This window comes from Symphodus melops (genome assembly GCF_947650265.1).
Source record: "Symphodus melops genome assembly, chromosome: 10".
Lineage (NCBI taxonomy): Eukaryota > Metazoa > Chordata > Actinopteri > Labriformes > Labridae > Symphodus > Symphodus melops.
In genome coordinates, this window is record NC_136700.1 from 2,738,911 (window position 1) to 2,766,393 (window position 27,483).

The following is a 27,483-nucleotide window of genomic DNA, read 5'->3' on the forward strand; positions in this document are numbered from 1 at the left end:
TTTCTTGAGTTTTTCTTTTAATGTGGGTAAAATGATTCTCATCCATTACATGATACCACACGATTTGATCGAACATCGGCTGATTTATGTACATCATTTGTAAGTTATTGTAAAAAAAATTGTGCTCTCAAAAGTGGATGTAGGAAATCTGCACGTCTCCTTCGATCTCCAGCATGTCGATGTCACTGAAGGACTGCAGGCGGTGGGAGAAGTCGAACAAGTGCTGCCCGTTCACAAACACCTTAAACCTCTGATTGCCACAGCGGATCGACATCTGAGAAACAGAAGATGGAAACATCAGGCCCCCTCTGACCACACGGTGAAGGATAGCAGGTCATCAGAATGGCTACGGACAGACACTTACATCAAAGTACTGTCCCTCCATGAAGGGGTTCATGCTGAGCTCTCTGTCCTCCTGGCCCCACTGACCTCCTATCTTGCTGTTTCTCACCACGATCCCCTCTCTCACACGGGGGTTCATGTGGAAAGCGACGTCTCGAGATCTGCTCACCATGAAGTTGATGCTCATTCTGCAGCACACGAGTGTAACACTGTTAGCAATCACACGATCACTTCACACGTCACTGTATACTCACAAACACACACCTGTTTGCTCCACTGGGAACCATTCCCCGGATGATGACGGTCCTCTTAGGGGACATCCCTCCTGGGATCTTGTTTGAGCAGGGCACAGGCTTCAGACACAGCAAAAACAAAACTGGAGTTTAAATCAGAGTCTGTATGACAGATGGAAATAAAACTACAGGCTAAATTATTAGATCAGACTCCGGGGGCAAACGATGAGTTAACCTTTGACGACAACAGACATGACAAATCATGTATATATATATTTATGAAGTAGATACAGTTTTAAGGTTTTTTCAGGCCCTGCAATGTCACTCTCAGCTGAAGAGACAACCATCTTCAACATATTTCTTAGTTTCCCAACTGTGATTTGAGCTGAAAGACTGAATTTTAAACCAAGCCATAAAAATATTTGTGATTTAAATCTCTCTATTTAAAAAGTCAATAGACTGTTGTCAAGTCTAAAACATGAACTCTTCATAAAGCTCTTTACACAGAGGCAATCATTTACAGTGAGTGAACAGCTGTGCTCCTCTATGTCGCCACTAGAGGGCGCAGTAATCAAAATGATATCGCCGTTGTCTTCCCGACCCCGGAGAGTCAAGTTAGATATCGGCTTATAGTCTGTGTTTTCCGGTGAATACTTTCAAAGTAAAATGCAGAAACAAACGATGTCTTTGCAGAAGTTTACTTACAGGGTTGTAGACTGGCTGGCCACCCATTCCCTACAATGAGACCAACAGATTAAAGATTCAAAATTGTACCATCAGATGAAAACTAGGTCGATGTCATGCACTTTTCTCACCGGCAGGTTTGATCCTGGGAATCCTCCCTTCAAGAAAATGGGGGAGAAGAAGGAGGTTTATTCAGTTTTGTCAGTTTTACATTTTGCTTGAAAATTACTAAAAAGAAAAACTGTGAATGTGTTTCATACCCCGCTGCTCCCTCCCATGCCTGCTGGATGTCCACACTGCAAATAAGTGAAGACATTGAACAAATCAAATATGTAATAAAACAGATTTAGCCTGATAACTACCTTTTTTCCCCCCTTTTTTTTTGTTTACAAACCGATGAAATACATAATAAATATGAATTTGAGCTATGATGAAGACAAGAAAAAAAGTTTTAATCACCCCTGTGCCACTTTCTGGATATCCTCCCTGTGACAAAGTGATGGACAGAATAAAAACGATTATTAAGAACTTCATTTGTTGTGACACTTGGGAGGGAAAATGTGTTACATGTAAGAATACTTACTCCCATTCCTCCTCCCATGCCGCTGCCTGGATATCCTCCCTGTTGAAAAGAGGTGGTTACTTTAACACTTCTTTTAAATTATTGTTTATTCAATTTTAACAATTTGGGAAAAAAAATTAAGGGCTACTTACTCCCATTCCTCCTCCCATTCCTCCTCCTGTGCCACCGCCTGGATATCCTCCCTGTTGAAAAGTGGTGGGTTCTTTAAAATTATGTTTTATTCAATTTTAACAATTTGGAAAATAAATAAAGGATTACTTACTGCTATTCCTCCACTCATTCCTCCTCCTGGGCTGCCTGGATATCCTCCCTGCATGTTACATAAAGGAAGTAAGAGTTTGTGGAAAATATCTCCGATGTAATTCTTTAAATGTTCATAAATATATAAAGGACACTTAAGTTAGAAAACAATCACACAACATACCCCCATGCCACTTCCTGGATATCCTCCCTGTTGAAATGTGGTGAACATGTTAAATCCTGTACAATGAGGTGAATTAGTCTTTTTACACTTTTATTATGTTTACTTACTCCCATCCCTCCTCCCATGCCACCCTGAAAAAAAGTAAGACATTATATGACTTATCTACACGAGGCCTAAATTAAGTGCAATAATCAATTTCCAAGTCTCTTATTGAGCTAATAATGTTGATTCAACTTCAGCTGCAATTATTGAGAAGCACTTCCCATTTCAGATTGTAAATATATTGTAAATAAATATTCTTTTTTAAGCACATTGATGCAAAACAAAGCCAGCACAAATATTGTTTAAATGTAAACGTTTGCTTTTTCACTCACTCCCATTCCTCCAGGATACCTATTCATGCCGCCTTGAGCACCCTGGCACAGAAGCAGAAAGCATTAGCAAATCGTTTGTTTGTGATTTATGATGATTAGAAGCCTCTGTGTAACGATCTGCTGAGCTTCTTTGCCCCAAGCAAAGCCCAAAGCAAGCAGCAGAAATCCTCAGGGCCTCTGAAGCCTCACCCCTATGACATTTATCGTCTGGATGGAAACATCTCCGGAGATGTGGATCCCACAAACTCTTTCCACTGGGAGACGGTGCTGGAAGGTGTGGAAGTCTTTCCCGTTGACTTTGATCTGCAAAAGAAAAACGTCAAATGTGGAGCAGAGAGCCATTTACTGTCAGCGTGGTCAGGAGCACTAATGAACTATAGGTTCTGTATTCATTCCTAATCAAACATATTGTCCCCACTATAATGTTACTCTGAGAAAATAAATCTCTTTATTCAGGTATTTGTAATTCTCCCTGTTGGTGCTCATAAGTCGAGCCTGCTGGATCAACAGATTATAGATCACAGACAGACAGTATTGGTCTATTTTTGATTAAAAGACTTTAAATGTCGACCACATAAACATATTTTTAAACCCTTTATAAAATGTTGGTTTGTTATTCCTCACTGGGGCAGTTAAGGTATCACTCATGCAGCACGGTGATCTCTGGTTGATCTTACTTGGTACCCCTTTGACGTGACCATGATGACCATTTCAAAGCCTTTGCCTTTGGAGAAGGGCATATCTCGAATCTTCTCCTCTGACTTCCAGGAGCCGTCCTGACGAGAGTTGAAGACCACCTTGTCCCAGCCGTCAAAGCGAGGGTTGAAGTGCAGGGACACATCGCTGGACTCAGACTGTCCACAGAGCAGGTTCACAAAAAACCTGATAAAAAATGCAAACTCATCTTAAGCAGAGTCTAACATTGTCTCTGAGTCCTGAAGTGACTGATATGGGAGTTCAGTGTCAGCAGCAGGTGTAACGATGCAGTCAGGAATGTGCAGTGTTTACTCCGTTATTGTTCTGTGTAAGTCCCATTGGAAGCTCAGCTATTTTGAAAAGGTGCGCGATACACTTCAAAGCGACAAACCTGATATGAGGCACAACAACACAAAGCTGCTCCACCCACAGTTAGATTACTCAAGGTTGGTTTGCTTTCTACAAGATCAAGTGAAGTTTACAGAGTCCCAGTGTGCAGTGTTTGAGCTGCATGTGTTCTGCTGTCACCTGGTTATGTTCTCAGGTATGGACCCCTGGATGTAGATGGATGATCCCTCCCTCAGGCCTCCATAAACAGGCCCCAGATAGGGAATACTCTGTATAATGCACAAAACAAAACAAAAAAATTCAAACTTTCTGAATCTGCATGTCAGCATGCAACGCACATCTTTTAAAATACAGAAGTAATAAATGCACTTTAGGTGTAAAAGTGTTGCATTAAAGTTGCCCTGTAAGTATTTTAATTAATATTATCAGAACATAATGTGAATAAACAAAGAACGCTCTGTATCAGACAACTTGCACACATAACTTTAAATCTAAATGTTGTCCAGTGTGTAACTGGACTCCTTTGTCTGAAAATACCATGCTTGCATTTTTTTGTACTAATGCTGATTAATTGTTAGGCCACTTGCATTAATGCTAGATTATCTACCAAACCATCCTGTACATAAAGGAATCATCTTATTCAGCAGTGTGTACAGATACTTACAGGCCTGTAGACCGGCTGGTATCCAGGAGGAGCAACAAACATGGCAGCAGTAGATGACAGAGAAGACGGTGAGACGGAGAAGCAGAGAGTCTGTCACAAACTGGTCTCTGCTGGACGCCTTGTTTTATACAGCGCTGAGGGAGGGACCAGGCAGGTTAGCAAACCCAGGCCTGCATCACCCTGTTTACTTTGGAGGAACAAGGTACACATTAACCTCTGACCTGAGGAGTGGCATCTTAGAACTGAAGGAGAGGTTGGGTTTTACTGTGTGTGAGCTGTACCAAAAACCAACACCAAAGAAAATGTGAATCAAGAGGATGAAGTATTTAGATTATTTATCTTTTAAAGGACATTAATACTTTAAATAATATATGGTATTCTAAATAAACTCATCCATTTATACATTCAACTGTTCTTAAGGGGAAGCCGAGTTTAACTATTTAATAGGTGTTGTACAAAAACCAGCCTGGTGCATGCAGTCCTATCTTTCTCATCATTAGCAGAGGACTATAAATACAAATGTATAAAAAATATTGTAATTTGAATTAATGCAGGATGGAAATGCATTTATTTTCCTGTCTTTATTTTGTTCATTATTCCTGCAGCATTATTATGACTTTATGTCAGCATTAGAACATGAAAAGTTTCTGCTATCACAATGAAATGTGGAGATGTGTGTTGGAGACATGATCTCTATCCAGCACATTAAACAGACAGCATTGTTTCCTCCCCTGGGATTAAACACAGGTGTCACAGTTTACCAGTGAGAACAGGATCACATTAACAAAGTCCAACCTCCAGCGAACAGAAACAAAGCGAAGCCTTATCAACTTCTCAGCTCCGCAATCATAGAGCAACTTTATATGCATACCTCATGGAGGCAGAGGGCTGTGCTTTACAAAATCAACATGAAGGAGGTTGGCCACACACAAAGGCTGCGATAGAAATACAAGGGTGTTTCCTGTTTAAAGCACAAGAGTGCACATATTTGATTTAGATAAAGTTCTGCCCAGCCTGCATGAAACTGCTGCACACCCGAGAGGGAACAGTTCACAAACATTACACATCTCAATCATGTCAAGATACAGTCTGAGGGTCCGTGTGCCCCTTTTTCAGTTTCATCAGTTAAATCAGAACCACAGGAAAGGAGACGTATCTTAAATTACCGGGAATTTCATTAATAATGTTTACACTTGATTCCTTTATGCTAAATCAGTTTTTTCCTGTTATTACTTTTACATTAATGCATATAAAACATTTAAATTGACCCATTTGTGAAGATTTAAAGGGCACTGACTCCTTGGAATAAATAAATGAAAAAGTTACTGAACACAGTTCGAGACTGACAGACCAGAAACTTGACGAGTGTGTAAATGCATAATTTCATAAACGCAAACTCATTCTCACCCGACAGCATGCAAAATCCATCAGCACACTTTAGTCAGACTCACCTTGTAAATGATCTGTAAGCCATACCCTGACCAGAAGAGCAAGCACGCCAACAGGAAGTGCATGGAGAAGCCTTCATGTCAATGAGGACGCATGCTCCAGTTCTCTTTAAAATAATCTGTTTATTCTGTATTGAAACACAGGGTTCAGTCAGAGGACACTCAGTCACGTGGAAAGTAATGATCTCCATCCAGCTCCGCACCATCAGCTGCCCCTGTGTGGACCGCAGCCACAGATCCCCCCCTCCGAGGCGTCAGTGAAAGCACTGCTCTGCCTCCCACTGAGTGACACATGACATTAAATACAGGGTGGAGAGTGTGAATCTGTAAAAGGCGTAGAGAGACAGGCCTGTCTGGGATCAGAGCTTCACACGCGACTTTCTTGAGTGAGGAAAATAAATGATTTGTTTTTACTCCTATCAATATCTATCATAAATCCTAACTCGCAAAAAAAAAAGAGCTAATTTTCCCTTTCTGACTGCAAACTGGGCGCACACTTCAGTGTGAGATTCATCCTCTACACCACTGTGGGTTCATGTCCGACAAAGTAGCACGATCATTTAAGTTCTCCAAAGCCCAAAAATAAATATACGTTATCTAGGATGTATGTAAAATATGTCTTTTCATCAAAAGGCCTCTAAGCAGCCATGAAATGACTCAGTTAAACAGGTGACACTCAAAATGTATGCATGAAATACATTCATTAGTTATGTTAATGCACGGACAGAAACTTATTTGTGCATAAAGTGTCGTAGTACACTGTGGGCCAGAAATAGAGACGGGCTAAAACGGTCGTCTTTAGAAGATTTAGATCTGCATATAAACAATAAAACAATAACCTTAGCATCCTCCTCCTACACGGTGTGTAAATCAGCACTATCTTATATGGCACAGAGACACCAGCGCAGATAGGGGGGGACACATAGGCCTACATCCAGGGATGCATTATAAGACTTCAGAGTGCAAACTGTTTGAGTCTATACAGCTGATTTACACTGCTATATGTCACATAAGCAGATGATTTATCTGTTTATTATCGAGGAAAATCAGTCCATTTAAAGTTTCCATTCATCACAACTTGTTTGAAGACGAGTCTCTGGGTGTAGAGAGAGGGAGAAAAGGAGTGAGAGGGCGCCTCAAATATTCGGCGCTTCCTTCAGGATCTCAGGGAAACAACAGAACAGAGCTGCAGAAATAAAACATCCCACGGCAGCAGCCACATACCAAAAAAAGTCCCACACAGAATGCACGAAACTCGAATCAAATAAAAGTGTCCAAGCAAAAAAAAACAAAAAAAAAAAAAGAAACAGTCTGATTGCTCTAGAAGTGACGGTGCTATAGGCACTAAGACGTTTACAGCAGTAGCGACTGAAATAGCCTGTTGTGTATAAATGCTTTGATATGTAAGGCAATCAATGTATTACACTAAAAAGGCCGTGTAGTGTATTCATAGCAGACTCAAAAGGCCCCGAGCTTCTTGAGTCTTTTGATGCTTCTCTCATATTCTCAAAGTATCCCTTCAACAGTTTTACTACAGGTGGTACAAAAGTGGAGCCAAAGTGTGCATTGCTTCAAACAGAGGAGAGACATGTGCAGACAAAGGGGGAAACTAAGGCATAGATGTGTTCAATGTACAAGTGTCTAATCCTTCCTCTCTCCTCTCCTCTCTTTCTCCTTCAGACGCAGATAAACGACACAGGGCTTTATCCCAGCTGATCCTCATACTGCTTCCTGAAGCAGTCTCCAGCAGGGAAGAAGTCCCAGCACCGCTCCTGGTACATCTTCCACACATACGACTCCTGAGACACAGAGGAAACAACATGACACAGGAGTCTGACAAACACAGTCTGAGGGTGAGGATGGCTTTACTCACCTGTCCTGTGTGTTCGGTTTCATCTTTATTGATGAGATACATCAAGAAGAACCTGAAGCAGAACGAGAAACAAATCCAACATCACGCCAGGCTTGTTGTTTCATAAAACATACAACAGTACGAGAGGATAAAAAATGATTATTGATAACTCTCAGAGGTCAAATTCATGCACAGTGAGTAGATAATCAGGTCTCTTCATTTCCTCCAAGGATCAATTCGAACATGATCGAGCTTCCTACTATATTTAAAATACCTAAAAGAACCATAATATCCACTCATTCATACTTTTTGGATACTCATTATTTAGAAAAGAAATAAAGGAGTTAAAGCAGTGAGTCAACATAAAGAAGTTCAGTCTGTCAGAGCTGCACCGTGACAGATAACTCACATGTAGTTGGCTAAGTTGTGTTCTTCGAGGGTGTGTGTTTCAAAGCCGTGCGGTGTCGTGTCAAAGTAGTCACTTCCGATTCCACAGATGAAACACTTTGTCTGCGTGGGAGAAAAAGACACGTGAGGTGAAACACGTCCTGGTCTTCTAGCAGAAGGAGACGTGACGGGTTGGATTGTGAGCTGGTGATCTTACCTCCATGTCCTCTCTGACCTGCTCCTGCTGGTCTCTCAGCTCTCCAAAGGCGTCGATGATCAGACCTGACGGGCGGACGGAGAGCATTTCTTTTAAGTCGAAACACTCAAAGGAAACTCGAGTCATCTCAACAAGCTCTTAGTGGGATGATCCCAGAATGTTGAACTATGATACGAGTTCAAATCAAACAATATTGATACTGCTTTAGACACTACAGCAACAAAGATAGAAGCATCACAATACTGAGTCATTTCTTGCTGTCGATCATCAAAAATGGCAAAGTAATCTCCTGCACACTGTCCAAAAATTGCACAAATATGTTGGCAATGTTTTTGCTCAATCTGGACGGTTTGCCTGCATATCTGTTCTGGTTTCATTCCTAACACAAATTTGTCAGTCTCTGTACTTTTCAATACTATTGATCCTTAAATAACAGAGGTTGTATCGTTCAAACGTGGTATTGATAAAGTACTGTATCTAAGGATCCAAAATCATATCAGTCTTTCCGTGTTATCAACAATTTTCAAATCCTGCAAAACTGTTTCTAACGGCGTGCTGTGTGTCCAGAATAAGATAAGACAGAGCTGAAGAAGTTCAGATATGTGGGCATCAAAACCGAATCAGGAAAGTGCTTGATGCTCGATTTTCAGCTGAAAACGATCAAAGGATCCTTCAGTTCATTTAACCTGTGACAGCCAACACCGAATCACATGATCACCGGCGTTCATTAAAAGGATCTTTAAAGCCACAATTAGGAAAACTGTGTAAGGCAAAAGACCTTTCACATCAGCCTGAATGCATCACTGTAAAAAACCGAATACATCCTCCTTCAAGTTCAAACTCTTTGCACAGTAAAGATAAATGCTGCTTAATATGTGAGTCATGTAAGCAGGCCGTTTTCATGTTTCGTACCATAACATAGTCAACACACATTAAACATAGCAGTGAACCAGTGATCAAACATACCCTGGATGATGGCCAGCAGGATGACGATGACGAAGAAGAAGAAAGTGATGTCAAAGACGACTCGGTAGAGCTCGTACTCGTCCCCGGCTGGGTCCTCGATTTCATCTCCGATGCCTCCGCCAGCTCGCACGCCCACATACATGTGGAACAGGTAACACTAGAGGAGAGAGCACAGAGGTTAAGTTCCTGCTTTGGTCCTATCACCATGCCTCTGCCCGCCACTCACCGTCATCATGTCGTCACACTTCATGTCCGGCTCGTCTTCATCCTCGCTCATGTTGTAGAACTTGCGGAAGAAGTTAAAGGCCACGACGGTGTACAGGTAGACCACGACAGCCAGCAAGCCCACCGTCATCATCAGCTGTTAGGAACACACGCATGTCTTTTTAGTACAATTTTGTCTTTTCACCGTTCTTAAGAGGAAAAACGTCCGTGCCGTTTCCTCATGATGCGTGGTCGTGGCGGGCGCCCGCTGACCTGTTTCCCGTTGTGAGTCACAGAAGACAGAATGGTGCGCAGCGTTTTGACACCCATGGCGATGTCCAGAAGATGGCAGGCATAGAAGAAGTTGTTGTAGTGTCCAAGCAGGGACATCAACATGTACCAAACCAGGTAGAGGAAGGTCTAAAAGATACAAAAAGAATGTGTTACACTTCACTGATAACGGTTCATCTCTTCTCTTATTTATACCTTGAACTGCTTCGCTCACATTATCAGTGAAAACAACGCCAAACTTCCAGATCTGGTACTTGATGTCAATAGATGTAATCCTACAGAGAGGAGGACAGGTTCAGTCTGTAACACGGTGTCATTTTAAAGCTGCATGTTTGAGGTAAAGAGTGCACAGCTCATACCAGCTGAACATTGAGGTGTCTGGTTCAGGCTTCTTCTCATGCGTCATGGCACTGACGTCCAGTGAAACCAAGTCCATACCCAGCAACTCTGCAATCCTCTCTCTGCCGTAGATGTCACCATATTTATCCAGCACCTGAACACAACACACAGATGCTATTTCTCTGTGAAAATAAAAAAAACGCCCTGACATGAGGAATCTGCGCTGAAACGTACCTTTCTTTTTACAAACTTGTCCCAGTAGTTGTTTGGGAAAGTCCTGGATGGAGAGAGAGAAACAGCATGATCGTTTTTTCTCATTTCTAAAGATGTACATTTGAAGTCTGCAGCCTGAATCGGATCATGTAACGGGTCTCTTACGGGGTGTTTAGCACCAGCCTGTCCCACTGGCCCTTGATGTCGTCGTCTTCAGGCTGCTCAGTGACATAAAGACCATCGAACTCCAGCTTTCTGGCCAGTTCCTTCTCTCTCTTGAAGATAACCAGAGGGACCTGAAGAGTATCGAGGAAACAGAAGATAGATTGCATTGAATCAAAAACACGGCTGGAGGTAAAGTGGAGCAAACGTGCCCGTACCTTGAGGCAGTTGTATCCGATGATGCAGAGGACGGAGATGAGGGTGTGGATGATAGCGAAGAAAGACATGGACGGCTCCATGTAGCCCGTGCTCTCTTCAAGGAAGTAGTACATGGGACCTTCTTCATCCTCATCTTCTCCCCCTGCGTCGTCCAGTCCGGATCCGTCCTCCTCGCCACCTGAGCCATCAAACAGGCCAGAGCCCTCAAACAGACCAGAACCATCATAGTCCTCCTCGCCTGGAGGACTGTCAGACACCTGGGAGGGTCAGACACAACATGTGTTCTGCAGGTCAGGGTAGGCCGGCTAAGACTTTTTCATATAGTGGCATGTAGCAACATATCTGTGAAGTTATGTGCACAAAAATAGCAGAGTAAAGGGTTAATACGTGGATTAAATTCTGCCCCTTTAAATCAAATACTAAGCACTAAAACCTTTAGCAGAGGTCACTTTGGATTTATCTGTATAGAGATCAACGTGACCGCTCTACTTTGAGTTATTGCCACAAAAAAAATCCTGTTTTGATGCAGCTGCAGATTCTTTTGGGGAGATACTTTATCGTTGATCATAAGTGTGCTACGGAGGCACAGACCTTGTAGAAGAGCAGGATGAAATTGAGAGCGAAGGAAATGAACAGAGCCAAGAATCGAAGGTTGTAGAAATTGCGAGAAAGGTAGTTCTGAGGGCAGAAGGTGTAAAGAAACGGGTCAATCAGCAGAAAAGCACCAAAGCAACATTTGAATGCCAAAATATGACGGCATGAAAGTCAAACTGACAACAATCAACAAGCATGAGGAAAATACTGAATACTGTTTATAGCTATTTAAAGGCATCCTTTAAACAGTCACGTTACAGATGAAACTCAAACATGCATGAACTCCATGAGAGAGCCGCTCACCATGAATTTAATCCTTTGAACCTCGAGCTCGTTCCACAGCTCAAAGCCCTCCTCCGCAGGTTTCTTGTCCTTCTTGGCCTTGGTCTTCACGGTCTTTTCCTCGACCTCCTCCGGCTCTTCCTCCTTCACCTCGGGTTCTGGCTCTGCCTTGTCTGCCTTCTCGCTCTTCTCTCCATTTTCAGTGCTGAAGAAAAAAAACAAAAACAAGGAGGTACACTTCCTGGGCTCGACCAACCTTTCAGTGTTTCACAACATAACCTCATAAAATACATCAGGATTTATGATTCCTCACATTTTTGCTCTTTTACATTAAAAGTGATAGTTGACTGCACCTGTGTTTATTGCTTAAAGCCTTCATCGTTTGCTATCAGAGGTTCAGTATTACACTGAGAACACATCATCTTAAGCATGTCTGATGCTGATTCTTACTCTGCCTTCTCAGTCTCTGGAGCGGCCTCCTCTTCAGCTGCGGGTTGCTCTTCCTCTCCTGGTCCCTCTGTGGTCGCAGACATCTGTTGTGAACATTATTTTGCACTTGATTAACAGAGATCAACGTCATGAAACAACAGAAAGCAACGATCAAAACAGAGCACGTCACCAGTTTTCTCTTCAGCAGCGGAGTTCCCTCTGGAGTCGGGGGCTCTTCAGGCGTGGTCTCACCAAAGTCTCCAAGTCCACCGGGAGTATTAAAACCAGGCAGGCGTCCACCTTCCCTGTCCTCACCTTCCTCCTCCTCTTCTTCTCCTCCCACGGCATCTAACAGGTCGACCCCTCCGTCTGCGTCTTGGACCTCTCGAGCTCCCGGTTCAGGAGGAAGGTCTCCGTGGACTTCATCCTGTGTCGGATCTGGCATACTGGCTAGGATTTCTGTCACAGTCATCTTCTTAGCACCCTCCACTAAGCCTCCACCGAACAGCACCTTCCATATGAGCGTGAAGAAGCCCTTACATATGCTATAAACAAACATCAGGATTCCCATCAAAACCGTGTAAATAAATGTGACCAGGCCGATCACCATCTCCTTCACCGTCATTTTACGCAGCTTGCGGTAGCGTCGCCGCAGGTTGCGGAAGGTGAACATGTTGAAGAAGTCGGCCACGCTCTTCAAAAAGTCTGCAAAGGCCGAGGTGGACTCTGGAGCTTCGGCTTCTCCGTTGCCTTCTTCACCTTCTGCAGACTCTCCTTCGTCTCCCTTGCCCTCCTCTTCTTCGTCGTCATCTTCTTCTTCTGCGCCTTCTCCCTCGGGCTCCGAAATAGAGGCGGCGATGTTCATCTCAAAGATGGTGTCCTCGCAGAAGTTCACAAACATCTCCATTTTCTCGCTCTCGCCGCCCTCGTTGACCACGTCGAATATGAACTGTCGCTTGGACTCTCTGACTTGAGGCATTTCCCACTGGTTTCTGTTCGCCTCGCTGATTTCAAAGTAAATGCGCTCGATTTTCCTGCTGGCTCCCATGATCTCAATGCGACCGAGGAAAGGGCGGAAGTAGTTGAGCACGCTCTCTGCCTGCTCCAGGAAGTTTTGCAGGCGAGTGTCATGGGGCACGTGCTCTGACAAGTTTGTGAGCAGAACAGCGATGTTGAAACCGATATCTTTGGCTGGCTCCTGGAAACGGTCAGCAAACTCCTCGAAGTTGATCATTTCGTTCTCGTCAGCCTCTGAGCAGGAGAGCAGGAACTGGATTTCTGAGGGGGAATATTGCTTCTGGCTATCCATGGCCTTGGAGAAGTCCTTCTTGGAAATCAGCCCGCGCGGGTCAGTCACGTAGTCTCTGAAGGCGTCGGATGCCACGATGTCTTTCAGCTTGAGGAACATGTCGAAGAATTTCAGGATCATTTCCACGTTGCTGGAGGACTCCACCAACATGTCAACCATCTGCCTTGCAATGGTGCCATTCACCACGTTGCCTAAGAGCAGTGCAAGATGAGAGGAGGTGAAAAATGTGCAGAAGGTACTGAACAGAAAGAGTAACACATCAGTAGACTGGCCTGGACTTCGTACCTTCAAGCAGAGACAGAAGCATCACTACCATGTCCTTCTGCAGATCCAACAGCTCCTTCAAAAGTCCAATTTGACTGGAGTCCTAAAATAAAACCAAAACAAGCAGCAAGAAAAAAACAGCACAGAAAACACATTTTTTTAACAAGTCTATTGACTGAAATATGAAAATGAGCAATCACAGTTTATATGTGAGGGCTTCTGATTCAGAAATTGACAAAAAAAATGAGTAAACTACCTCAGAGTGGGCTCTACTCCAAAAATGATCCTGGGTTTGCATTTTTAAATAAAGAATACGTGTTGTAACATCACAAGTTGTACACTTTATAATAAGATGGAAAGCACAACATCTTCTAAAAAAGACAGGAGGGTATGAAGGAGAGAAAAATGATTGTGCGAGACGGCGCGCCTTCTCTTTATTTAAGTGGCATCAACATTGTAAGCAAGGAAAAGACACATTTAAAGACAGTCCTGAAGACCGGCACCAGGAGATAACAAGAGCCACACAGATTGGAGACAATAGTCTGTTGGGTTTTCAGGCTGGTGGAGATCTAAAGGAGACCGGTGTAAGGACGGCTAAGCATCTGATCACTGCTGATGTCACAGTGGCAGCTTCAACATACTCCATGAGACAAAAGGACTGATAATACTAAACGCCATATCGGCCCTGTTTCAACCTGTCAGTCAGGTTTGGTTCAGTACAGTTTGGTAAAGTAAACCCTGAATGTTTCCACAGCCAACCATATTCTCACACAGCACTGTATCGCTGGACAGAGAGTAGACCGCCAATAAATTCGAATTGGCGAATGTGACACAAGAAATAAAAACCAACGAATCCGAGGATGTCCAGTTACTCAATCAAAACTCACGTGACGTTTATTGTGCATTTTGTGTTTGCTCTTTATTACCACTGTAGCATGGCAAGTGAGGATTATTTCGACCAATCAACGGACTGCAGTCTGTCTCGCTCCAGCCAATAGGGTCCGATCGGCGTTCTTAGCACCCCAACAGAAGGGCAACAAGTAAGTAAGACAGTGCAGTTATTTTGGTACCATTCACAACTTCTGACGGTGCAAACGTCCAATAAACGTGTACCGCACCAAACTGAACCAGACCGGACCGCTTGGTGGAAACCCGCCTGGGTTTTATAGAGCTTGATGAAAACAAGCAAAGCAGGACATCGAGATTCTTAAAGGGAACAACATGAGATGCATCTTTTAAATATTAAAATCAATCTTTTTTGCATGAAGCCCCTTCAAAATCTGAAGCAAACAGCAAAGCGAGTACGGACCACTCAATCATGAGATCCCTTTCCCGCAGCGGTCTACGAAATATTTCTGAATAAAACACGTCAACTAACCATCTCTTAAAATGGTTTTTATATTTCACACCATCTTTCATCTTTCTGAAAATTCACCGTCTCTCTCCACAGATGATCCCTGTCTGCCTGATCTGATGTTAGAAAGTAGCAATAATGCTGCTAAAGACGTGACATGATTAAAAGGGATGACAGAAATAAGGACGATGAAGGTTTTCAGATGGGTTATTCTTCATGTGATGATCTTTCAAACATGGAGGGACTCTGAATGAGACATAAATTCTTACGCCATTTCGTTCTCCTGGGTCGGGATGCATCTAACACATGAAAATAAAGATGTTATCCTTCATGTCTGGATATTACTTTACAAATGTAATGGACATGATATCTTAATCAATTATTGATGGTCAGGTTAAGCTCTTGCTTGGCAACGTTTTTTAATTTCAATCATCTGCCCGACAACTTTTATCAAACCTTTTTATAAAACGTTTGACTTCACTGACGTCGCTCGTTTTCTGATCCAAAACTAAAATTCAAGATATAAAAAGCTTTTAAGAGCAAAACTAAAAGCACTTTCTTCGTCACAACTCAAAGTTTTTAAGGAGGAAAAATGATGACATCCTGTTTTAGACAAGAATAATCCATCACTTCAAAGGTATAGACGGTTTAAAAATAAGGAAATGCATTTACAACAGCAGCAATCAAAAGTGTCACTCACTATTAGACGTGTTAGCTCAAACCAGTTACAGACTGCAGTCACACATTATTATAGACTTTTCTCCACAGCACAATCAGACACGAAGCACTCATCAGTACAATGAAATATAATATATATATAATATATTTAAAGACAGCGGTTTGACTGTATGACAGAATCAGAGAGATCTTAAAGGAAAAGAAAGAACATCTTTTTTTTTTTCATCTCAAATTGTTTCTGCCCTCTTAACTGGAATTCATCTGAATGTGGTTAACTCGTCTTCATTAATGTCTACAACAGGCACTCAGTAATAAAGAAGAAAATATTTAGTTTAAAAATATTTTAAAAATGAAGCGTGCGTCATTTTTTTATATTGTATAAAATTCAATCTTGTTAAAGAAGAACGCTGAATACTCGGCCTCGTTATGATGTCGTCATCGACAGTGAGCTGACTAACGCCCTCGCTTCACCTTGAAATGACTCAGTTAGGAAGTTAAACTCAGTTAAACATTCTGATCAAGTTAAGTAGGGGAAAAGGAAGGTAAATATATAAAGGAGGAAGATATTAAGGTTATATAAAATCATTTCATTAAACACAAGAATAATCAAATAAATACATACTTTACTCTGCAGGAACCATGAGAGAAACAGTTCACAGAATTAGTAAAACAGTGATTCAAATATATGAAATTCTAAATTTAGATTTCAAACATCCTTGAAGCAACTGTATGACAACAAACACATCTTTAGATCATTATAATGCACGATTTTACTAAATTCTCTGGAGAAAATTTGACACGCAATAAAGTAATGTTTGCAGTGAAAAGGAAGACGTTTGAATTATTGATGTTTTTTTTTTACCTGAGCGAGTTTCATCATCATATGAGCAAAGACGTGCAGGAAGCCGACCACAGCGTCCCACAGCCTGCTGTGAGCCAGAGACTGCTGGTTACCGGTGCACGGACCCTGATGGACACAGAAACATCATTCTGTAACCGTCCTAAAGGGACGAGACGAACACCAACACAGATCTGTGTTTTCAAGGAACAACGTCGCCCAAACAAACTTCTTCTGCTCTCCTCCTCTTATTTGTTTTTTAAGGACAAGAGTTGTAAATTAGCACTAGCTATGAACTCTTTGTGCAGCACATTGGTTTCATGCAGTGTATTGAAAATGTGTTAAACTGCATTTCCCTATTGCTTCAGTGAACAAAGCACGCAGCTCTTCGCACTGCTCACCCTGGTGTCGACTTCTAACGTGACATAAAACCATAAAGCTCTCCCTCCATCGCTATTAAAGGATCCTTCTTACCTGGATATATTCAGTCAAGCTGTTGAAGACCTGCTTGGCCACAGTCATTGCTTTGGAGAAGTTCCTCTTTCCAGGCTCATCAATGATGTCTTTTCCCGAGTAGTACCAGTAGAAGTCGCTGATCGACTCCTGCACACAGGAAGAAAGATCGAGATCTGTTTGAGTTTCACGTCGATTTTACAAACAAAATAGCACAAATAAAAAAACCACATATTTGTCCATGTAGTGAAGGTTGAGTTAAGGATGGGATGTTTCAGTTTTAGGATAAACCACTCAAAAAATCCAGAGATCTGACAGTGATATGTTGCATCAGGTTGTTAAAAGATCCTTCAACAATCCACTAAACAAAACCTTTACATGCAGAGAGAAGGCTACACGGTCCGCAGCCAATGGGAACGAGATCAGGAAATAAGTTTGTCAGAGACCTGCAGTCGAAGAAGGTAGTCCACAGTGCAGATGATTACATTGATGGTGGTGGTGCTGCCTGTCTGTGTTCTCAGATAGTTCTGGAAATCTGAAGGGAAAACAAGAAGTTGTTAAAGTGTCGTTCAAAATCCGGGCTGACAGTAGAAAGGTGATTCACCACATCGCTTCATGGTCTCCAACTCGACATTGTAAGAAGGTGACGCTCACCGTTATTATGGCCCTCACAAAGAAGCTGGAGGAAACGGAAGAGGTCACACGTAAATTCATCGTCCGCCATCACTTTCTCATCTAGGCAGCAGAACACAAGAACGTTATTCTACATTCAACGCAAAATGAAGAGTGACTTATTCTGCTGATGTCACTCTGTTAGAATACACAGTGGAAAACAAAAGGAAGCAACAGCAGATTAGGTTTGTTTGAATAAAAAAACAGATGTTTAATTGGCTTTTTAAATTTCACTCTTTAATAACTTTATTTCTATTCGCAGCATTTGGATAACTTTTATTTAATCCTAACTATTTAAAATCACAAAGTTCTCTGGATTAAAAAAACAAACATGTTCATCTGAACATTAGTTTTCGCTCCTTTACAGATGGAGAGGTCTTGCTTGTTAGCAGGGGTGTGTCCAGAGAAGTGAGCAGAGCTGGTGTCAGCCCCCTTTCATGTTTTAATGGGCACCACAAAAGATGCCACAAAATCTTAATCTAAATTTTCTTTTGTTCGTTCTTAAGACTGGTGTGAAAGCTCGACAGCGTAGAAATATTTAAGTTTATTGTTAACTTTTCTGGGTTTTCTGTACTCCCATCTGATCTGTGTTTAAATATTTTAGCTTTTTTATTTGTGTAGTTTTTCCTCTGTAAAGTTGCCTTGCCGAAAAGATTTTGGGTGCACACATTGTATGGACTAAGTGTCGATGAAATGTGAGAATATAGTTCATACTTCAATTACACATCTACTGATCCACAAAAAAAAAAAAAAAAACACTGCAAAATGAACCGTTACAATAAAGAAGCAAAAATCTGATCCACTCATGTGTTTGTAAGCTAGTGTACGCAAGTATGAACGTCGACACGTGCAGTGCAAAAACAGTAAAGATGCGAGTACCTCTGATCACTTCCTCTGCTTCATTAGATCACATCAGTGAAAACTACAAAGAACTTGAAGTCCATTTGAGAGCAGGAGACAGGACCGAGGCGTCCATAATGACTCTCTCTCTCTTTCTCTCTACCATGAAAACATTTCCTTTGACTAGCTAACCAGACATGATGTTACATGGAAAACATCTACTCATACGGACACAAATAGACGGGACATCAGACACTTCACTCTTCTATGGACATGAAACACACAGATAAATAAAGACAGGGAACAAAATGAGCAATACAAACACGTATACACACTGATAAGTGACTTTAGATACAAAACTCTGACAGGAGACACAAACAGAAATAACCTCACGGCACACTCTCATGCTCAACAGATCTACTGAACTCTGCAAACTCCAGTAAGCTATCAGTACGTATGTAAAGACACTCAGTACAAAGTACAGAATTAGATAGGACCATCGTTATTGAGGTAAAGAAAGCCAAGGGATTGGCATTTCTCTATCTGTATGTCTGCTTTACGATCATCATCAACCTTCATTCAAAAACATTTATTCCCATTAGAGGACACAAAGTCTGACAGCTCTCTCTCGGTATGTCTTGTCTTTGTCCAAACCATCCAAACATGCTCAGATGAAACCCTGATGTTGCATCCAAAACAATTCAAAACAACACTTTGATGCCGGGTTTAAAGGGATACTTCACCTATTTACATGAAACTGTGTATCATTAGAAACATTGTAGTAGTGTTTTTCTTTGCCTGGAAGTTTTCTTCATGTGATGCAAAAAGAGTCATATTGCATTTTTCTCGTCTCAGGGCAAAATGAGGGCTGGACTCACAACCATTCAACACTACTACCATGTTTCTAATGATACACAGCTTCATGCAAATGGGTGAAGTATCCCTTTAATATTTTCCTTTAACAGCAAACATTGTCACAGTGCAAGTGGTTGAAATCTGCAAACATGATGACTGTTGAATAAACCCGTGTCTGTCGCAGGCAGGGGGGTGGGCTCGCCTACGACAGGGTCAGCTTCTTGATGTATGGAGAAGCCAGCCTCGGTACAGAGACTGAAGCCTGTCTACTAAATGTGGACGGGGGTCGAAGCTGTATCTGACTCAGGCTAAGAGAGTCGCTACTGCTGCTGCAATTCATTTCAGAGTTTCCCGAACACAGAGTCAGCTTTGTTCTCTATGATCTACTTAAGAGAACTGACTGGGAGAGGAAAATCAGGTTACTGCCTTCATCCCATTGATCACTGACAAGACTGAGAGTGTTGGAGTAACAGTAGATCTGCGATAAAACACTCAAAGAAGGAAAATGAAACTTTACATTCACTTCAGCAGGAAAAATGGCAGAGTTACGATGCACAATTAAAGCAACTGTGGCATTCGCATCGCTGCAAGGTTTCCTCATTTATGCACCTGTGTGCAAGTGTCTGTGTAAAGTTTTATTTTGCGTAGTTCTTGAGTGTGAAATGAAATGCGTATTAAGTTCACAGCAATGAAAGACTGGTCAGGATATTAGAGCTTAAAGAGACAGAGAGGACAGAAAAGAGGGAAAAGAGAAGGCAAATATATGAGATTAAAGTTTCATTTACCACGTTCTAGCTTCTTATCTGAGAACCGTGAGAGCAGCAAATTGACATGTGGAAAGAACATGGGCATGAGGGGTAAAAGGAAGAAAACGGGTGAAGTGAACGAGATGTGGGGGGAGAGAGAGAGAGAGACAAAGAGAGATGCAGTGAGTCCAGAAATCTCATGGCTGTCAGTGGACAATTAACAGACCGTCACCATACATCAACAGTCAAAATGCTTTGTGACCTATTCAAGAGTGTCACGGCTCGAAACAGACTTACACCAAAACATACCTCAAAACCTGCATCCACTAACAGGCTCAGACACACACAGATGCATACACACACATAGACTTCACACTGGAACTGAAAATATGTCAGATTACATTACAAGCCAATGCAATGTGTGTGTTTATATGGTGCAGTGTGTATGACCGTGTGCTGGGATACATGAGACACACGAGGTGCCGTCGGCCAGACTTACTGGTGCCCTCCTCTGAAACCATCCCAAGGCCTTCAGCCTTGTTCTGTCTCTCAAAAGCATTCAGGTCCAAGACACTGTAAACATCAAACGGTTGGTTCAGAGTCAGTTTGAGAATATGCAGTCCAACAATATTTACTCCTTTCACACACAATCTTAAAGGCAGGGTTGGTAATTTACCAAAACTAGCATGATTTTGAAAGTAGCATTCCTTCAGTGCTTCGTCTACACTCCTCCCCTCTGTGCTCCTCCACGCCCCTTAACTTACAGTACCTGCACGAGTGCCGCTGCTCCAGGAGCGGACCTCAGCTCAATGCTTGCATCGTGTAGAAACTGGGTCGTCTCGTGTCTAATTCAGCGGTAAGTAAACAATTAACTTTATTCTCATAATATGTTTTAAAAAAACAGCGAGGCGTGATTGGTTCGTCAGATTGGTACCTCGTGGCAGACATTGGTCGAACTTTTCACAGGCTTACAAACTGCGACAGATGAGCCATTTTCTTTATCCATTTTTCAAAATCTTAAAAAGTGTATCTGGAGAAAAGGATAAACCCCGCCTTTAAGAGTATTTGTGCTCAACAAACAAAAACCAAAATGGTTGAAAACAAAAATGTAACAGCACGAACTGATGACGAACCTGCAGGTCTGCATCAGAGCCTGAACGCTAAGGAAAAATCCCACATCCTTTTTATCCTTCAGATAGTCCAGCATTCTCTGCACACAGACAGGAAGACAGAAACGTTACTTTCTTAAGAGCAGAGATCTGCTCACAAATGTCATGAGGGTGAGGAGAACTCTGGCTTTATTTACCTGCTGTACATCACAGTTGCCTCCATTGAGGATGGAGATTCCCAGTTTGAGTGTGGAAGAAACCATGGCTCCAGGCTCGCCTGACAAGTAGAGGCAACATTGATATGAAACTATTATTAACCCAACAATTGAATGAAGTAGTGGGGAATCCTCTTTCTCTGTTTTTACCATTGCTCTTTATATTTCAAACAACAACAGTACAGAATATATTCAACACAAAACCTTCAAAAATGATCTCTCCACCTCTTAGTTTAGCATTTTTATGTTTCACGAAATTGAAGAGTAGCTGTGAATTAACACTACTGTATACTAACAAACTTTTTTTGTTAAAGTTTAGTGATGTCATTTAAGCAGAAAGTGTTTGTGTGCAAATATGTACGTAGGTTAACGTCTACCTTTACAAGCGCTGATCATCTGCAGCACCATCTCTGCAGCCCCACGGTTGTGTAGACGGGACTGCTGGTACAGAAGCCGCTGTTTCTCCATCTCCTTTTCCTGTGAGGCAAAGCATGAGGGACACAGCTGTAACCCTGCCAACTGGGACTGCACTGCCCCCCGCACTCACTCGCACACAAACACATCCTCATCCTCTGTGCTACAGCTAGAGCATCGCTCGTGTGGTTCTAACGAAACCGAGCACAAAAAAGACGCGTAAAAAGAACCAGATATGGCATTACACGAATGTATTATTTGTTTTAGTACTTTTGTCTTTCACCACATAGTGCTGATGCAGATGTAGGGTACTTTGGGCTGAGGTGCTGTGTGAACAAAAATGTGTTCCAGCAACTTGTTTCATTTCATGTCTGAAACCGATACTTCATTTTGAGAACAAAAAAATTAGAACAAATCTCTGCAAAAATCACTTACAAGTTTAAATTTCTTGGTGATTGGTTGGTTTTTCCTCTTAAAAGATTTAGACTTGCTGCATCTGATGCTTATTTTAAGCTACGTAAAAAAAGTACTGATTTACTTTATTTTTGATGTCTCAATTTAGTAAAAATGTCGAAAAATCACAGAGAAATAAAGGAACACATACGCACCCACATACACACACACACGTTCTCTTCCATTGGAACACGACGTGTGTTAGTGAAGGTGACATTTATTCCAGCTCGACATCATCCAGAGGCAGCAAACATTCAATGCCAGCAAACACGCATTTCACATTTTCTTACCAGAAAGCCACAGTGGTTGTCGGCGTAATACCCAGCATGCACAATCTGTTCTGACAGTATAAATGAATGAAGACCTATTGCTGCTCTAACCTACAGCAACACCGTGTTGTTCACCCCTCTAAGTCTGCAAACTCGAGCTCAAATTGAGGCTGAACTGACAGCACTTAATGTCATCAAAACATCCGACTGTAAAACAATGTTGTTGAGCTTTAAATACAGATATTCAATCTCCTTACATGAACATTATCTGAAAGCAATAGTTCAATCAAAATAATATATTTGATCTGACACATGTCATCAGCATGGATAGCATTCAAAATAACTTTTTACATTGAAAAGTGCAGTATAACACTGTACTACTTTATGTTGCTACACACTGAAATACAACATCTACTTCACTGCTTTTCTGAGCTTCTCTGCCACTTTATATCCAATGCTCAGTACCTCTACTTTAAACAATCATCCTGTGGATAGAAGAGGTTAGAGTTGAGCCCCACCCCACAGCACACCATGCACGAAGCCCCACCCAAAGCACCCAGAACTGAATCTACCCCTCCCTCCGCCCCCCTCCCTCGTAGGCCTAACTATGTTTTCTTTAAACATCGAAGAAGCAACTTTTCTCTGCTTACAGAGAGTCTGATCTGCTTTTGTTTAAATCGTGTGTCTTGTGTGATGAGTGAAAAAAGACTGCATGTGTTTCTGGCTGTTGGTGTGCATGTGTCTGCACGTGTGTAGGTGTTGCAGTGTGTGCTTGCACCAGTGTGTGATTGGCTTTGGGACAGTATTTGTCAGCTGACAGCTGTGCAGGCTTTTACTGTAGTCTTTGGGCGAGCTCAGAGGGGGACACTTGTTAACGCTATCCAATTAAAAGTAAAGTCAAACGACGTCAGTTACTTGTCAGTTGTTAGATACCAAACTAGAGTTATCAGGTGAGTCCAAATGGATGAACAAAGTCCACGTAGCAGGTGAGTAGAGTAGGATGTGAGTCAGAAAAGGTGGTGCACGTCTGGGAGAGACTGACCACGCAAGGTCAGCACAAGAGAGCTGGTTCGACCGTAGGAAGAAAAAAAAACCTGCTGCATTGTTTGGCCTAATATCTGTTCTTAGAGTTTAAATACAGCTGGTCTTGGACGGTAACACCACATTGCTAATGCTAATGCTAACCTCCAAGAACAGCTGCATCGCTATCACTACAACATCACAGTGTCCAAACCTGACTTTTTAAGTAAACAAATCAACGACATTCGTTCCTATTGTCAGTCATTTTCAGGGGTTAAGATGGTTCTGATAAGCAGGTTGTGGATACCAACGATGTGACCATGAACTAGATCTTCAAACAAAATAAACATTTCTTAATGCTTGTAAAGTGATAGCTCAGTGGCATTTGTGAAAACTGCCTGTTTGGATGTCTGAATCTAATTGTAGAAATGACACAAATGTGTTTTCTATGTAAACAACAAAAATATCAATATCATTAATTCATTAATAACTAACTTTATATGTGTATATTTCTGACGTGTTATTACTGAAAAGATTTTAAACTAAGTGCTGACGACATGGTTATTCCTTTAGAACAATGTCAGGCATGTGAATATATAATAAAATATATATATATAATAAAACTCTGCTGTAAATAAGACGTTGATCAGTCTACCTTGTAAAAACTTTGCAGGGTCGATCAGCAACAAAGAGTCTAAGAGGCACATCAGGCTTGGAAAGTGTGATTTTAAAAATGAACATCTGGCAAAGGCTCAGAGTTTTGTTCTGACCTTGGTTTTATTTACTGCACCATCTCTCTGCACTCCTGTCATGCGATTTAGAAACGACAATGGAAAAAAATAATTGAGTTCACAACTTGATCCGACTATTGGGCAGAGTCCAGCAAAGGCATGCACAGGTCAGTCCACCACAGCAGGAGAGAGACAAGTGGTGTGAGTGAACAAGAGAAAAGACAGGAAGAGAAATAAGAATTTGGGGTGGGGGGGGGTGTGCCGAGTGTGATGTCACGGTGTGGTCACTCAGTGCGTGGAGAGTTGCCTCCTCGCTGACTCCCCTGTCTCCCATCCCCTGGTCCCCCCATACCATCTCTGTCTGCCGCACCTCAAAGGATGGCTCCTCCCCCTCCTGTTCTCCCCCTTCGTCCTCCTCACCAATGTGACAGCTCTGAAAAGAGAGGACAGAACACAAGGTCCAGATTTCAACACAGTCTCACAGAGTTTTGTAAAACAGACAAAAAATCTATACATTTTTATCAAATCAATACCTTTTAATTTAGTTTAAATTAAATTAATTAGTGTAAATTTAGAATTATCTGAAAAAGTAAGCGTTGAGGGGATATAAGGTAAATAAAACCAGCTCCTCCCTCAGCCTAAAATAGATACTTTCTATTGTTTATTTGAGTTTTTATTGATGAGTCATGTTTTCAGTTTATTCATTTATTTTAAAGATCATTCACAAGTACACAGGCTAACTGTCTTACCTTTGCCATGATATCAGCATACGACATATAGAGATGGTCAACATCAAGTTTACTGCAATGAGACGAAAAGCACAACAGGAGTCAATGAGTGAAGCCGAGGAACGGGCCGCTACAGAGGGAAGGTGATCTTACAGCTTTTCTGTCAGAGCTGTTCGGCTGAAGTGCAGAATCAGCTGATGAAGGGGGTCAGGCTTCGTCTCAGTCTCCTCTTCCTCTTCCTCCTCTTCCTCCAGGGCTTTCTAATTAAATTATGGGAAACGACATAAATCAGGATTAGCATCATTCATGGTGACTATTTGTCTGAGAATTAATGTAAAGGAAACTCACGGATAAGTCATCGATCATCTTGTCTTCAAATTCGTAACCTTCGGTCTCCAACCAGTTGCGCTTGTAAGCGTCCAAAAACATGTTGGTTGCCCTGTGCCTGTGGGAGGAACAGTCTTATTTCAGCAGGGCTGCAATAACTCATTTATAGATATCTGAGTTTTTATGGATCCTTCTTATAGGGATTTTATTACCTAGGGATGTTGTACAGGGGCGTCATCCTGAAACAGGCCACCACAGCCCTGCGACGCTGTTTGGACAGCAGCTTGTGCCACACCATTTTCTTTGACTTGAAGGGATGTTCAGTCTAAAGCAAGAAAAATCCTCATTTTGTCAACAGAAAGGCTGCAACTGACTATTCCTCCTCCTTGCATACAGTCACACATGTTTGCTTGCAGAGCATCTAAGTTCTTGACCAACTCACCACTTCAATGTGGTAAAGGACAGCCGACACCTCTTGGACCCTTTTCACCACCTTCTCCGGGTCCTCAGCATCTTCCGCCTTCCCAGACATCTCTTTATAAAGAGACATCTGCCAGCGCATAGCTGGGTCCTCCACCTGAAACCAACGGTCAAACAAGTCTTACACATACAAGGACATTCACAAAGGCGTTCTGAGCTGCTCATTTGCATTGACTGTCGACTCACCTTGCCTTGCAGATGAAGGTTGTTGTGCAAAAACTCCCTCACTTCTTCATCTGTGTCTTTCTACAGTGAAGGAGACCCATATTCAAATGACATTAAAATAGTGTTCAGATAAAATACAATTTATATTTTAAAAAAAGTACCAGTGAGTATCTGATCTTGGCGAGATTGATGAGCTCCTGGTCTGCAGGAGAGCACATATTGAGGCCGATGGGAAGCAGCTTCTTTAACGCTGCTACGATAAGAGAGGTCTGCACAGAGTAGCGATCTCCCCGCCGCTTCTTCTTGGTGCGCTCCTGCTCTGAGCCTCCAGACTAAAGAGAGAAAGGAAAGTTGAGACTCATCCACCCTTGCTGACTGACAAGCCTCTACGCCTCAAACATGAACATGTTTGATGACATCAGAGGCAAAAATTTAATAACAAAAACAGATGTATTAAAACTACTTCTACCATTAAAAGGCAATTGATTCAATGAGTTGGCACGAACCAACTGCTGAGTCAAAATGTAAACCAAATCACAACATGCTGATAAAGTGAATCAATTACGTGACAGTCATTTCTTCACTAGCTGAAATCAGACGGACAAACAATTAAATTTTTTTGTGAACATTGACTCTTTGGTGCCTCACTGCTGCATCAGCTACAGTGCTTCCACACAATGCATCCTCACTGTTAGTAGTGCAGTGGCCAGACCTGTCCACTGGACAGCACAAAGCTCCATCGCCCCGGAGCTCTTCTCACACACTCCCGTCCTGAGGCTGCCATTGCTCATTACTGACTGTTGTCTGGCCTCACAGCACCCTCTCTGCCCGTGGTGCACACGGCTTGAATGCATGAATGTGGGTCAAACTGCTCTTTGGGCAGAGAACGAGGCATTGTGACGATCAGGTAACAGAATCTCACTACAGCAATGCCCATCTGATAGCCAAGGAGAGGAGGTTCTCTTACTTATCTTACGACCATCATGAGAAACATCCAACAGTGATTAAATATAAAATTATTTAACAATTTAATGAAGTCAATGAATTAGACATGAAGGGGCGAGTTCAGTTAGTAAATATGATTACAGCTGTCTATTTAGTGATGTCCTGCTAGCTTCAGTCTCTAGACCTTGCTAGCATCGTGTACTGCGGTGAGACAGATCAGATCTAATGGTAGCAGCAAGGAATGGCTTTTTGGGCTAAACAAGTATTAAACACAAAGCCAGGGATGATAATAATGAAAAGAGAAGAGTCCAGCGTAGGAATCTTTACCACAAAAGCTGAAAGAAATTCAAGCGTCAATAATCACTTTTTCTACATCACAGGTAGCACAGCAGCATGGGCTCCACAAGTGAATCCAACAGGGACCATCTGGAGGCAAACTGTCCATTAATCCAAGAAAAACAGGGTGATGGAGCACGGTTGCAGGGGTGCAAACGAATACAAATTAGATACACGACTGCTCAACCGAGCACCATGAAACCTCACAGGCCACTACGGTCTACAGCAAAGAGCTTTCATCAAGCCACTCCAGACCCCTACTCACACACACACACACGAACACAGACACACACTGCTGACACACGCGCACAATATTATCATATCAAAATGA

General features: G+C 42.1%; 2 protein-coding genes across 9 annotated transcripts in view; both read right to left on the reverse strand.

Annotated features, from left to right (window-relative positions):
* Window positions 1-15: 15 nt before the first annotated feature.
* Window positions 16-4,407, reverse strand: LOC306831054 (galectin-4-like). The gene is made up of 12 exons (XM_079354916.1): window positions 4,349-4,407; window positions 3,865-3,953; window positions 3,318-3,522; window positions 2,830-2,943; window positions 2,374-2,397; window positions 2,267-2,293; window positions 1,520-1,555; window positions 1,391-1,417; window positions 1,281-1,310; window positions 607-695; window positions 365-530; window positions 16-274 (listed from the first exon to the last, which is right to left on the reverse strand). Exons 1-12 carry the CDS (start codon window positions 4,388-4,390, stop codon window positions 128-130), a joined length of 996 nt encoding a protein of 331 aa, XP_079211042.1. The 5' UTR covers window positions 4,391-4,407; the 3' UTR covers window positions 16-127.
* Window positions 4,408-5,899: 1,492 nt separating this feature from the next.
* The window catches only part of ryr1b (ryanodine receptor 1b (skeletal)), a 59,061-nt gene continuing 37,477 nt past the window's right edge, over window positions 5,900-27,483 (reverse strand). For 2 of the 8 annotated variants that reach the window (XM_079353283.1, XM_079353282.1), the window contains 36 exons: window positions 26,033-26,203; window positions 25,893-25,952; window positions 25,669-25,803; window positions 25,439-25,551; window positions 25,248-25,344; window positions 25,053-25,159; window positions 24,921-24,972; window positions 24,524-24,604; window positions 21,662-21,761; window positions 21,267-21,346; window positions 21,094-21,170; window positions 20,460-20,533; window positions 20,000-20,017; window positions 17,502-17,582; window positions 17,294-17,382; window positions 16,869-16,997; window positions 16,419-16,523; window positions 15,148-15,177; window positions 13,781-13,810; window positions 13,546-13,627; window positions 12,142-13,451; window positions 11,973-12,055; window positions 11,544-11,727; window positions 11,238-11,324; window positions 10,646-10,903; window positions 10,431-10,561; window positions 10,287-10,329; window positions 10,073-10,206; window positions 9,928-9,988; window positions 9,696-9,842; window positions 9,445-9,579; window positions 9,219-9,375; window positions 8,253-8,317; window positions 8,058-8,158; window positions 7,670-7,721; window positions 5,900-7,595 (listed from right to left, as the gene is read on the reverse strand). In XM_079353283.1, coding sequence (XP_079209409.1) covers window positions 7,500-7,595; window positions 7,670-7,721; window positions 8,058-8,158; window positions 8,253-8,317; window positions 9,219-9,375; window positions 9,445-9,579; window positions 9,696-9,842; window positions 9,928-9,988; window positions 10,073-10,206; window positions 10,287-10,329; window positions 10,431-10,561; window positions 10,646-10,903; window positions 11,238-11,324; window positions 11,544-11,727; window positions 11,973-12,055; window positions 12,142-13,451; window positions 13,546-13,627; window positions 13,781-13,810; window positions 15,148-15,177; window positions 16,419-16,523; window positions 16,869-16,997; window positions 17,294-17,382; window positions 17,502-17,582; window positions 20,000-20,017; window positions 20,460-20,533; window positions 21,094-21,170; window positions 21,267-21,346; window positions 21,662-21,761; window positions 24,524-24,604; window positions 24,921-24,972; window positions 25,053-25,159; window positions 25,248-25,344; window positions 25,439-25,551; window positions 25,669-25,803; window positions 25,893-25,952; window positions 26,033-26,203 — 4,755 coding nt within the window. In that variant the 3' untranslated portion in view covers window positions 5,900-7,499. The remainder of the gene's footprint in view (window positions 7,596-7,669; window positions 7,722-8,057; window positions 8,159-8,252; window positions 8,318-9,218; window positions 9,376-9,444; window positions 9,580-9,695; window positions 9,843-9,927; window positions 9,989-10,072; window positions 10,207-10,286; window positions 10,330-10,430; window positions 10,562-10,645; window positions 10,904-11,237; window positions 11,325-11,543; window positions 11,728-11,972; window positions 12,056-12,141; window positions 13,452-13,545; window positions 13,628-13,780; window positions 13,811-15,147; window positions 15,178-16,418; window positions 16,524-16,868; window positions 16,998-17,293; window positions 17,383-17,501; window positions 17,583-19,999; window positions 20,018-20,459; window positions 20,534-21,093; window positions 21,171-21,266; window positions 21,347-21,661; window positions 21,762-24,523; window positions 24,605-24,920; window positions 24,973-25,052; window positions 25,160-25,247; window positions 25,345-25,438; window positions 25,552-25,668; window positions 25,804-25,892; window positions 25,953-26,032; window positions 26,204-27,483) is intronic. The other 6 variants (XM_079353289.1, XM_079353285.1, XM_079353288.1 and 3 more) reach the window with 4 other exon arrangements.